Below are 14,145 nucleotides of genomic sequence, written 5' to 3'. Positions count from 1 at the left end.
CGCCCTCAATAAGAATCTGCCCAAACAACAGAGACCTCCAAAGCTGAAATGCAAGCAACCACCACTCCCCAACACTACCCAAATGACACATGTGTGCCACTCAACCTCAGCCTAAAAGGCAAAATAACGTACCCAACACACTAGTCATAGCTGACTCTATAGTCAGGCACACTGAAGTCCCACTCTCCAGAATAAACAAGGAGAAAGTGTCAGCTGTGTCAGGTGCCAGGATCCACCACATAATGCAAACACTCAGGTCACATGTAGCCCAGGCAGGTATGACCATAGCCCTGAGAATCATCCTGCCAGAATGATACCACAATACAAGGACAAAATGATGGACTTCAACAATCGGCTACGCTTCTGGTGTCATTCCAAGGGGATCCAGTGTCTGTCTGCCTGAGATGACATGAACAACAGACTGCGATACTTTGCCAGAGATGGCCTGCACATGTCACCCCTGGGATTCCGGATACTGGCTAAGGGTCTTGCCACCCCTATAGTGCCTTTTTTAGGCAAGGTTCAAATGACAAACTCACCATCATAGCAGGTATAAGCAACCATAATCTGAGAGTAATGCTACTCAATGCTAGAAGTCTAAACCTCAAAATGCACTCACTTGAGGCACTCCTTAAAATGGAGAACATTGACATCTGTGCAGTGAGGGAGACATGGTTCAAAGCTCAAGACAGCACCCCTGCATTACCAGGTTATAATTCATACCACACCTTTGGGTCACCTAATCTGGACCGAAACATTAAAGGAGGAGGCGTGTTCATATTCATTAAGGATATCCATACCGCCAGGCTAGTTGCTCAACATAATGCATCTGAAATTATTCAAGTGCAACTAACACTGGGCAAGATTGCAATCCAGGTTGTAGCTTGTTACAGATCCCCCACCATGCCCCAGGATGCCCACTCCACGTTTCTTGATATACTGAGTAATAATAAGGTACAGCCCAATACCCTAATAATGGGCAATTTCACCTACCCCACCATCAGCTGGGAAAACTACTCATGTACTAAAACTCATTTGCTCAACGCTTTCTGGAATTCATAAATTCCAATGTCCTGGAACAGCTTGCATACCCCCACCAGGGGCAGCAATATCCTGGACCTGCTCATTACCAATATGGGCAACCGATGTTCCATGCCAGAGGTCAACTCCTCGATGGTCAGATCTGACCACAAACTAATCACTCTAGACATCAATATCCCGCCCCACCCCCCTCCATTAAGGAAACCACTGTAAAAATTTTCTCCAAAGCCAACTTCATGCTTCTTAAGACAGAAGTGGCAAGCTTCACGACACCCATACAGATGGAAAATACAGGTATGACTGCTGAATCCTATACAAATGCACTGTATAAGCACACACACGAGTGCATGGATTGTGCCATCCCCAACAGAACCAAGACGCTATCCTCCAAAAAAAGGAAGCCAATCTAGTGGTCCCCTGCCATAACAAACTCTACAACAGAAGGAAGAAGCTGTTGCAAAAAAGAGTAAAATCCCCTGATTGCAGGAACTCCCTGGTCAGCCTCAGTAAGAAGCTGAGATCCCTCTTAAAATCCTCCAAAGCTAGTTACGAAAATAAAATCACCACTGATTCTAAAGACAACCACAAATTATTCTACAGCTATGTCAAGAATCTCAATGGCAACACTCAGATCTGCCCTAAGCTACAGCATAATGGCACTAGATATACAGAACCAAATGATATTGCCAACATCCTGGAAGATAGGTTCAGTGCAAACTTCACCCCCCTCACCCCCCACAGGGCCCATCACTATAACGGAAGACTGCAAAGCCCCTGTAATCACGGCTGCACAAGTAAATACTGCACTCTCCAAAGCCAAGAACACAGCATCCATGGGACCTGACAACATCCCAGGCTGCATTCTGCACCAACTACGGAACGAACTGGCACCCCACCTAAGTACCATGTTCAATCATAGCCTCACTTCAGGCTTTGTGACTAGTGGATGGAGCACAGTGACAGTTATCCAACTCCATAAAGGGGGCGTCAACACGGACTCCAGGAACTACTGCCCCATTAGCCTGACGAGCCTGGTCTGCAAGGCCATGGAATGTATCATCTTGGAGCTTATAAACACGAACATAGGTAACTTCCAAACTCTGGTCCCCACTCAGTTTGGGGTTTGTAAAAGGTAGGTCATGTCTCCTAAACCTGACTGACTACTTTGAAGCAGTCACCAGAGCCGTGGATGAGGGTAAGGTGGTGCTTACAGCCTATCTTGACTTTGCCAAGGCTTTCAACACCATCCCCTACTCTGGAATTTTAGATAAACTCAATAGACTGGGCATAAATCCCTATGCCACAAGATGGGTGGCCAACTAGCTCACTGACAGAACCCACACAGTGAAAGTAGCTGACTCCAAATACAACTTCAGACCAGTGACAAGTGGAGTACCATAGGGCTCAGTCATGGGTCCTCTCCTGTTTGGCATCTACTTCTCAGAAGTCCAGGCTAATACAGCAGGTCTTTGGCTAATGAAGTTCACAGACAACTGCAAACTAGGTGCCATAACAGAATTGCCTAATGATGTGGACATTCTACAAAGGGGTCTCACTGAGACTGATGTTTGGTGTCAAAGTCATGGCCTCAAGCTCAATGCCAAGAAGTGCATTGCCATCCTCTTTGGGAAAAACACTGTATCCATGAACTACCACATAGGCAATAACCTACTAAACACCGAAGGTCTGATAAGAGACCTTGGGACACAGGTGGACAGTAGTCTCTCCTTTGATAATCACATCGGCACAGTAGTCATGAAATCCTTCTACATGGCACACCTCATCACTAAGGGGTTCACCTTCAAAACAAAAGAGGTCACTGTTCCTCTCTACTCATCCCTCATTAGACCCACTATAGAGTACAACACCCCATTTGGCATGTACCTTGCAAGACATCTACAACTAGAAAGGCCACAGAAATACCTCACTAAGAGGGTTACCGGCCTCAAACAGATGCCATACGCAGACCATCTCAAAAACCTCCAGCTCTACGTCACTTATCGCCTACTCAGAGGCAACCTCTGCCTAACATACAAAGTCATGTCAAACCCAGATCTGCTGGACATGCTACATTTAAAGAAACCCCAATCCCTCTGAGCCACACGCTCCTTGGTCCCAAACCTTGCCACCACAATAAACAGAACATGCTGGAGGGATAGATTCCTGTTCCAGAGACTTCCCATGCTCTGGAACAGACTACCCATTCATGTCAAGCAAAGCTCCTCAACTCTTGACAACTGGATGGGAAATAGGAAATTCACCCCCGGGGATCACTTCTGTGGCTCTGCTAGACAGGGGTGCAGGAAAATAACTTTCTTGGGTGGCGAAAGCCAGGGAACTTTTTTGGCTAGAATTATATAGGCCCTAGGCCGCTAGCCTAGTACCTACCTATGAACCTAAGTAATAGCAGGAGGTGGTTCAGCCACTGAAACTTTATCCATTTATAAATAATTTATGATTAAAGAGCTCACTAGGAGTGCTCACTCTTTCATTTTGGACTCACTCGATTTTCTGAAAAAAAAAAAATCAAAGAAATAAAAATACAGCTGGAGACAATACTTGTCATGACTGACGTAGAAGCCTTATACACTGTTCTTCCCCATAACTACTGTATTAGTGCTATGAAAGAATACATGGGCTCAAGGACCAACACCACACAAAGAGAAATTAAAGCTATTGAGAATATGCTGGATATCATATTCATAAACAACTACTTTCACTTCAATCAGAAATGTTACAAAGAAACAAGGGGATATGTATGGGAGCTGCTATGGGAGCCTTGGCAAAATGGGAAGAGAACGCCATCTTTTCCCCAGAATTCATTTCCATACATGGATTGTTACTATCATTTTATTGACAATATCTTTATCACAAGGGAAGGCTCCCTGGACAAGCTGCATAACTTTTTCTTCTATATCGAAAACACCATAGACTTTTTACACTTCACCAACCACTATAGCTATGATAAGGTGGAATTCCTGGACATCGCCATCTATAACAACAGAAAAAAGAAGAAGCTTAAGAATGCACTGTACAGAAAACCTACACAAATGAATTTATTTCTACATGCTAACAGCATGCACCCAAAATTATTAAGAAAAATGTCATCAAATCACAGGGAATGAGAATGGCCAGAGTTTCTGGAGAGATGGACCAATTTCACATCAACGTAGATCAACTGCAGCAAGACTTTCTGGGAAGAGGATAAAATGAAAATTTGTTGGCTCATTAAACTCCTCAAACAAAATAATGATCCAGAGCTGCTGAACTCCCTCCCCCAAGAAGGAAACCATTACAAGCCATAAAACCAAACATCAGTGAAGGAAATGACAAATATAAAAGGGATATTGTCCTACCTTACTCCAAAGATTCACACATAATAAAAAGAAAAATTGTTGAAAACTGGAGCATCATTAGGGGAAACCAATCTATCAGTCAGATTCTAGACCCACAACCATCCTTCATTTACCGAAAAGGAAAAATATTAGAAGCTGGGTAGAAAATGTTAAAAGAATTAGTGCACCCACAGATAGGTAGGAACCTTTCCCCTGCAACCCCCAGGCTGCAGATGCTGTGCATTTGAGTCAAAAGAACTATTTTATATGAGCAAACTCAAAAAAGAAATATTCTTGCAATGACAGATATAATTCCAATAGTAACTTTACAGTATACCAGGCAAGCTGCACAAAATGCAAAGCATTTTACATTGGAAAAACAATTAATCCCCTCAAAATAAGAGTGAGCAAACACCTTTCAGACATCAGGTTTAAGGACTTAAAAAAAAAACAAACATTATCCAGACATGCTCAGATATGCAGGAACTACGAGAAGTTTGTTTTTCATGTAATAGAGAGAACAAATTTGGGCCCATTACAAGGCAATCTGAATACAATGCTAGGAAAAAATGAATGGCAGATTTTGTGGAGACCCGTACTCAATCAGACATGCTCCACTAAGAGAATACTCGAATTAAAGAAACCGGACCACAATAACTTTTACTGAAGGCAGCACATTTTTTTTCTTTCACTCTTTTTCATGGCTTTGCATGATGATTTTTATTTTCATTTTTATCTTCAGTACTAGATGTTTAATTTTATATATGTATATATACATTTTTTTTCATATTTATTTTTCTTTCCTTTGTAACAGATAATTATCTGATGATTATTTTAATGTCAACTTGAAGTGTTCATACTTTGATATGTATAATCAGTAGTATGAACTACCCCATTAGTACATGCAAGCATAATGAGATCTGAGGAAGCCCTTTACTTTATTAACAAAAATGGGTGAAAGCACTTTTCAATAATTTTATGTAAGCATAAGGTAAGGCACACAATTTCACTTTACACAACTTCCTTTATGTATTACTTGGACAGTCAGTGGTATTTTTGTGTGTGCATATATTTATGTGTGTATCCATGTGCATTTATATATGTTTATGTGCCTGCATTTGTGTATGTGCACATGTATGCATGTGTATTTATATATATACCTATACATACATACAGCTTTCTGAATGTGTATATGCATGCATGTTTGTATTTGTATGTGTATTTGGTTGTTTACATATATATATATATATATATATATATATATATATATATATATATATATATATATATATACATACACACACACATATATATATGCACAGTATATGAGTGTGTACATAAGTATGTATGTATTTGTGTATATATGTATGTATGTGCATGTAAATTTATATATTTGTATGTTTGCATACATATAAATTTGCGGATATATGTGTGTGCATGCGTGTGTCTATGTGTGTGTGTGTGTGTATGTATGTATATATATACATGAAACCCCTAAAACCATACAAAACCCCAAACAAACAACAAAAACCCCACATACAAAACAACGAAACAAACGACGGTAAAACACAAAACACAAACAACACACACAACACACCACAACAAAAAAAAATAACACACAACATAAACAATCACAAAACAAAAACACCAACAACACAAACACCACACAAACAATCCCTAAAAACCACAACCACAACACACACCTACAACTACAACTACAACCCTAACCCAAAACCCTAACCCTAAGGTCTGTCACTACCGCACAACACCTATCCCACACCTAACCCTAACACACTCAACCCTCCCCCCCCCCTAACTCAACACACTCCCCCACCTCACTTACTGACACTCCTCCCACACCCCCTGACACTTATCCACCCTTAACCCCTTATCCCCCCTCTAACCCACACACAATCACTACCTTCCCCCTAACCCCTAAACCACACCTAACCCCCCCACCCCCTATCCCCACAGACCACCAATATCCACACTTACCTTACTTGCACCGCAACTACCGCTACCGATACTTACACACTTTTTTTTAGCCTCGCGTCGGCATCCTCGGTGCCGGTCCTTTCATCGTCGGGTCGGGTCTTCGACCGTCTTCTTGAGGAGGCCGCTGCCGGTTCTTCTTCTGAACGATCTTCTGGCTGGGCTCGATTTTTCCGGTCGTTATGTTTCCGCGTTGTCGCCTGGTAGAACCATATACATATATATATTTTATATATATATATATATATATATATATATGGATTCGTATCACTTCACCTAAGACCATTTCACTGAAACCCATTTCACTGAGACCAAATCACCTAAAGCTCATTTCACCTAAAACTCATTTCACTGACAAGTAGTACTCTATGGCAAGCCAAAGGTATATTTCCTTTTCCCCACTGTAGTGCGATCCTGGTGTTAGTATATATAGTTAGGGGGGGTGGTTCTACAGGAAATGGAGTCGAAAGAAATTCAGAACGGAATTCGGGGGTTGGAGACTTATGACAGTGTTCCAGAAGAAGATGACATGACTGTATTTGAATAACTTTTCCGTTATCAGGGTAACAGAAAGGATTGCTTCTGCTTTCAGCTGCCAGCAAGCTCATCAGTTATTTTGACTTTACTGTATTAAGGCAACGTTTCATTATCAAGGGGTAATTACAAAGTAAGGCCACTAGTTCCCAGACTTCATTTTTATGACTTTCCATCATTTTCCTCTTACGGTTTGGGTAAGGCATAAAGAAAGCATCACCACTCAAAAAGTGGCAGTTATTCACCTGTTTTATTCCCCTCTTCCAATACACATGTATTGAGATTTTTCTGCACTTTCTGTTAAGCATGAAATATTGCACTGTGAAAGCCAAGGTGTAGATATTTTGAAGTTGAAATGTTTGTTGCACTGTTTTTGTAGAATACTCATACAACTGTTAACGCGTTACCTACAACTGTTGTTCAATAAGAGAAAAGTACCAAATAAATGTCAATTTGTGTACATGAATAAATGCTGATTTTTTTACATGAATAAATGTAGACTGCTGTATGGGGGGGGTAAATAAAACATCCCCTGATAATAAGCCCTAATGCGTATTTTGGCGGAGGAAAAAGTATAAGACCTAGTTTTATTTTCAGGGAAATATGGAATATATATATATATATATATATATATATATATATATATATATATATATACATACATACACACACACATACACACACACATACATGCATAGTTTTTGCACATGCAGTTAACACATTTTTTTTTTTATTTGGCTTAACTCTTTCCTTTTGTATGACCCATCTCTGACTCTCATTTCTCCTCCTCTGTATATTCTGAGACTGGTAATTTTCACACACATCTTCACACTTGTTTTTTCTTTTATCTTGTTTTGGTACCAGCCTCAAGTGTAATTCTCTTTTTTTCCTTGTTTCTCAGATACTTCCTAAACTCACACACAGTGCTACGTTCTAATTACACTTCTGCCCTTAACTGCATATTTCTCTTTTGAGTGCAGCTATACTCCTCCCCACTAGCACCACAGTATTTCACACAAAAGTGAATCCCACTGCCATCTGTTTGAGTATTATTTACTATAATAATATAACATAAATACAGGACTAGATGTTTACATTGTTATTTCCAACTATGTGCATCTCACTGACCAGCAGAGTGGTTTTGTACTTACTTAGAGTATACAGCACCAATCACAATAAAAATGCAGACTAAGTATGTACCAGTGTTCCAATCACTGTCACTGAATGTGATCTGTTTATGTGCTCTTGCATTATTGCCTTAATTGTAATTTACATGGCTTTTTTATGGTAAACTGAAATGTATATATTACTTATTACTTAAATGTATAACTTAGAACTGATGAAGCTGTCACAGGAGTGAAAGCACTCATCTTTTGTTTTTACTTAATAAACTATAAGTTAAACAAGCAACACCAGCTTGAATCCTATTTTCTTGTTTTTAATAAGAATGCAAGGTGATCTTTAACACGGATCTTACATTGTATTTATGACAACAGTTTACCTGAGCACGTCATATACTGTCATCATTCCTGTAGAACTGGTTTTCCCTATTTTTTTGGTTTGTGTATATACATATACGCACATACATACAGGCACACAAACATTATACATACAGTATGTATTTATACATACTATATATCATTATATAGAATGCACTTTGTATATACACACACACACAAACACACACACACACACACACACACACACACACACACACACACACACACACACACACACCAAAGGAATGTTATATTTCCTGGTCTACTCCTGAGTCCTGAGAAGTAAAGGCAGGGGGATCCTCCACAAGAATCCTTTTATGATAAAAAAAATGGACTATGAACCCTCTGAGACAGCTGCTGAAAACTCTCAATAGTCTTCTTTTACAATCCTTAATAGAGACACATTCTGGATTCTAGCTCTACTCTTACAGATTTCAAGCATGCAGTGCCACCAACAGAGGCAAGCTGCTTCTCACAAGCACCATGTAGCTCTTCTACAGCCTGTTTCATTTTGAAGGCTAGCATGACAGTCTCCATACAGGGCCACAGGAAAACAGTTTCAGCCCACACAATCCAACAATTGAGCGACTACCCTCCAGCTAATTAGTTTCTGTGACGCTGACCATACAACTCTTGGACCCACTACCTGTACCTATTCCTGAACTGGCTGCAGTACAAAAGGCTGACCAGTCAGTGTCATTGCACACTAGATAAAATGTAGCACTTGTGCACATGGTGTGGCTTAACTGTTTAAAACAATGAGCTGCAAACAACTTACACCCTGATAAGTCACAGTTCTTCAACTGCCAAGTACTTTATGTATCACTCAAAATAAATCTCTAAACCAAACCAATGCTTCCCGGTCACCCCAGTAAAGAGAAGCTTCTGTCTAATGGGTCTTACCCTGGTAAAATATTAAAAAATACTTAGTATTACCCACCTTACAGACAATTTCCAGTCCGTATGAGTTTTCCCCTCTACTTGAGGCTCCACCAATCCTTTCAACTCTACTAATCACACCCAGAGCTGCGTCAAGAACAAAAGGCGGGACCTGAATAAAAATGGAAACAAAAATTAAATCTTAACCAAGAGTATTATTTCTGCAATGAACAGCCTTTTCTTTTAGTGTTGTACAGCTACATGGAATGCTTTCTAAACACCGCAACACTGTAATTCAGAAAGTCCAAGAATATGGATACAACACAATACAATACCACAAAGTCTAATAATATTTGGACAAACTGTAAGTGAACCAAAAGCCACTCCAGATAAATAACATGATCAACCACATAAATAGCTCTGCAGTCACATACAAGAAGGACTGGGAGTAAACGAGTTACAAAGACATTTTGAAATGAGGGTAACATGTTAAAAAATGAAATGTAGCAGCTGCTATCAAATACTACATTATCATATATGTATCACACATACTCCCTTAATGAAACACATACTACTTTGAAACTCATGTATAAATGAGTCAGTGTAGTAACTGTCTTATGAGTGCTACAGCATGTTAACAGCATTTTCTAACAGCAAAATTCCAATCCCAATTACTTATTTGGGACTCCCTACCTATTCTACAAAATCCAATTCAATTAATATCATTTTAGCTGGGGGAGAACAATACCTAATTTCATAGGTTCATAGGTGCTATCTGCCCGAAGGCATTTATAAGCCTAGCTAGAATGTGTTGGCTTTCGCCGCCCCCTTAGATTAGTTCCCTGTGCCTCTGTCCAGCACAGCCACTGAAATGGTCCCCGGGGTAAACTTTCTGTTTCCCATCCACTCGTCAAGGTTTCTTTTGAAGAGTGTTAGCGCGGAGCTCTGCCTAATGTAGATTGGAATCTTGTTCCAAAGCATGGGAAGTCTCTGAGACAGGAATCTATCCCTCCAGCAAGTCCTGTTTATTGTTGCAGTGAGGTTTAGACCCCTAGAGTGTGTGGCTCGAGGGGCTAAGGTTTTCTTTAGCTGGAGCATGTCCATCAATTCTGGGATGGACATGGCCTTGTATGTCAGGCAAAGATCACCTCTGAGTAGGCGGTATGCAACCAAGTACAGCTGGAGTTTCTTCAGTCGAGCTGCATAGGGCATCTGTTTGATGCCAGTGATCCTCTTGGTGAGATAAATTGATAGATTGAGACATTTGATAAATTACTTCAAGGGTGTGTTTCCTCTAAGACCAAAGACTCCACCATCTCTCGCACCCTTGTTCTTTTTATAATCAACTACATGAAAAGTATACTGGAGAGGGAGATATCTTCTCTTTCAGCAACGCCTTTCAATAACTTGACTTTCCATCTAAGTATGTGAAAATAGAACCTGCACGGCTGTACACTGGTAAACTGAGTGACTTCCACATCTGTATTTATTAACTGCATACATTATATATTTTTTTTAACTGCTGTAACAGTTGTTACTTCTTGGTGAGTCTACAGTCATTAAAGCAGGCCAGACACTGTCTAAAATAATGATAACTTAAAATAATGTGATTGAATATACTCCGCATGTAGAATGTTAAATTATATATTTATTCATTGCCCTGGTGTACCAATTTTAATCATTCTTTGGATGCAGAGTTTCAAAAACTGATTTGTTAACTGGCCACATTCAGGACTACCCATAGTGCAGTATCAAGCAATCAGTCTTGTGTTTTCATCTGCTTTATTAACCCAACCCTGAACCATGAAAGTTTCAAAGAATGTGCATCAATAGCTAAATTTTAGTAGAGTATCACATCATCACATCTGTGGTTTACTATGATTTTTTTGTAGAATATGCATTTCTGCTTATACTAAAATACCTTGCTCGTACAAGGACAAAGGAAAATAGCATTTATTTCTTTCATAAACATTTGTTGGTATCGGTCAAGGTCCCCCCCTTTTGTTGTTGTTGTTGTTGTTATTTTTACCTGTTTTGCCTGACAATCATCATAACCCTGCCAAAGAATCAACCTATTTGTTTCCCCATCACAAAAGGTTAGGATCAGCCAAGAAGAGCTTTCATTTAGGCAGTCATCAGGAGGTGATTTTTTTTCTTTGCCATATCTCCCACTGCACATATCCAATCTACTCCAGGGTTCTGAAAGCAAGGGGCATGAGTAACATAACCCCCACATGACCATGCCTCTCTTGATACTAGGGTTCTGCACATTTATCTGATCTCCACCAGGGTTGCTTTGCAAGAATGAGTGCCTATACATGTGCCCTACCTCCAGAAGGGAGAAAAGTTGGCAAGCTAAGTCACTTCTCCCTTATTCTCAGGCCAGCTCCAACGGACACCCAAGCTGATATTTGATCTTGAGTTGTTTGGTTCGTATTCAGAACTTAATCCATCTACACCATCAGAGCTGGCTTAGGTTCCCTTTTTTAATTCCAAAGAAAGGAAGAAAATTACTGTCTGAATTGAAGAGTAATTAATACTCTTGCTGCTTTGTGGTTTCTTGTACAATGTTAAAATAATCCCTAGCAAATGCAGTCAGAAGAGGGAGTGGAAATTTCTGCAACAGGAATGCCTTATTTAACCAGAGAAATTGTTAATTTACCTATTATGCACACAGAATCAGCCACTTCTAACTTTCAATATGATTCCAGATGACTCACATTTGTACTAGTAAAGGTGCTTGTATTTTAAAGTATGAAATACCAGGATCAGTAGATGCTCTTTTGGGTACTTCACATACAGGCTTTGACCTCTGTTTTTTGGACCTGTCTAAGATGAAACAGTTGTTTTTTTTAACATAGCAAGGTTTTTTTTTTTTTTTCGCTCTTTACAGAGTCCAGTAATGAAGAACTTTTTTTACTCTCTTCTGTCTCTTTGATCACCACAATCTTGCCAAAGTCTGGAGACAAGGCTTACATTTATCTTAGTCTAGTAGTTTTATTACATCTGACACAAGTCTAACAAACATGATTCTGCATTATATTCAGACTCTAAACAAACTAATTATTGGATGTAGTAGTCTTTAAGTGCTATTTGCCTACCATAAGCATATTTACTTACAGATCTGGGGAGAAAGTACAGTTGCATAAGCTGAACATACCATAACAGTAGATGTTCAAATGATCACTTTTGCAGTAGGCTTAACTATATTGCTTATATCCTGCCAAGAAGCTGGCTAGCTTCCAAAGCTTCAGGCCATCTTCCATGTTCCCAAACTGTCAAGCAGCTCAAACTGAGCTGAGTAAAAACAAGTTTGGCTCAAAGCCCTTCAGAGATTTCCTACCAACAGAAAGTGGGAGGTTAAGCTCTGAAAGGACAGTACTTGGAACAACAAAACATGAATGTTCACACTCTGGCATGAAAAACACAGGAGCAGCTACTGCAGCAGTGATCATTCAAATATCTACTATTATGTTAAGTTCAACTTACACAACTGTACTATGTTCATCTTATTGATCACTGCAACAGTAGCCTTAGCTATATTGGTAGATTACCATAGTTAACTACATTTCAGAGGTGGAAGGATAAGAGTCCAGGAACCCATGGAGAAGGGTCCAAGCAAACTTGATCTGGGCCTAGAGAAGGAATCAATCTTATAGTGCTTTGCAAAAGAATGTACAGAGGACCAAGTAGCAGCTTCTAAAATATTTCTAGAATCAAACCCTTTCCAGTGGGCTTTGACTGTGCCTGAAATAGATTTATTACATAACAAAAGGTAATAGCCTTAGACAACCATTTTAAAACAGTCTTTTTTGACACAGGTTGTCCTTTCTTAATACCATCAAAAGAAATAAACAACTGATCCAAAAAGCTGAGAGATATAGTATCAAGACAGTACCCGAGTTGTCTGTGGACATCGAACATATGAAGTACCCTTTCTACCTCATTTTTAGATTCAGTAAAGAAAACAGGGAGATGAACAGCTTGGCATAAAGTAAATTTGGATATCACTTTAGACATATAATAAGGTTTCGTTTTCAAAGAAACCCCATCTTTATAGAAAATGAGTTAGGGTTGACTCACCATAAGAGCTTGCAACTCTAAATACCCTTCTTGCAGAGTTCGCAGCAATCAGCAAAACTGTTTTCCATATTAAGAACCTCAAGTCACACAGATTAGCTGGTTCAAATGGAGGAAATGTTAGCTTTTCTAACACAACATTAAGTTCTTAAGGACAGACCACAGGTTTACTTGGTTGCCTCCTATGCAAAACCCCTTTCAAGAAAATTTTGACATGATACTGCCTTGAAAGATGAGAATCTATGATCAGACATGCTAAAATGACTGATAAATTAACCTTCAGAGAGGAATTAGACAGATCACAATACAGTAACTCACACAAATATTGCAAAACCAAAGAACAAGTAGCCTTAAAAGGGTGCTGGTTATGTTGTTGTCATCAGCTAGAAAACCTTTTCCATTTGCTAATATATGATTTTCTAGTAGCAGGCTTTCTTGCCTCCATCAGTACCTGCTGCATGTCCTCATAAACAGTTGCCTAAAAAGAATTAAGAAGTTATCATCCAAGCAGTCAACTGAAAATGATTGATACTGGAGTGTATCAAACACCCATGTCCTTGTATGAGAAGATCCCATCAGTGAGGAAGTTTGTGGTATTTGCCCCTGGCCATTTCTGAAAGGAGTGAGTACCACAGTTGCCCAGGTCAGAAAGGAATCACCACAGTGATCTTGGGAGATTCCTTCTGAATCTTCAGAAGTACCCTGGATATTAGTGGAAAGGGTGAAAAGCCAAGGAAAGGCATCTGTCTTATAAGTTTTCTTGCAAAGAGTTCATAAACAGAATC

The 14,145-nt window shown here is 39.6% G+C and overlaps 1 protein-coding gene across 1 annotated transcript in view; it reads right to left on the bottom strand.

Moving 5' to 3' along the window:
• Positions 1-14,145, bottom strand: part of MTMR2 (myotubularin related protein 2) — an 853,325-nt gene that overhangs the window by 436,137 nt on the left and 403,043 nt on the right. The window contains exon 6 of the mRNA XM_044072012.1: positions 9,342-9,452. Within this exon, the coding sequence (XP_043927947.1) occupies positions 9,342-9,452 (111 nt within the window). The remainder of the gene's footprint in view (positions 1-9,341; positions 9,453-14,145) is intronic.

The sequence above is a fragment of the Protopterus annectens genome, chromosome 5.part0 (genome assembly GCF_019279795.1).
Source record: "Protopterus annectens isolate FY-2018-M chromosome 5.part0, PAN1.0, whole genome shotgun sequence".
NCBI lineage: Eukaryota > Metazoa > Chordata > Ceratodontiformes > Protopteridae > Protopterus > Protopterus annectens.
The sequence above is the reverse complement of the archived record's forward strand: the minus strand, read 5'-3'. Positions and strand labels throughout refer to the sequence as shown.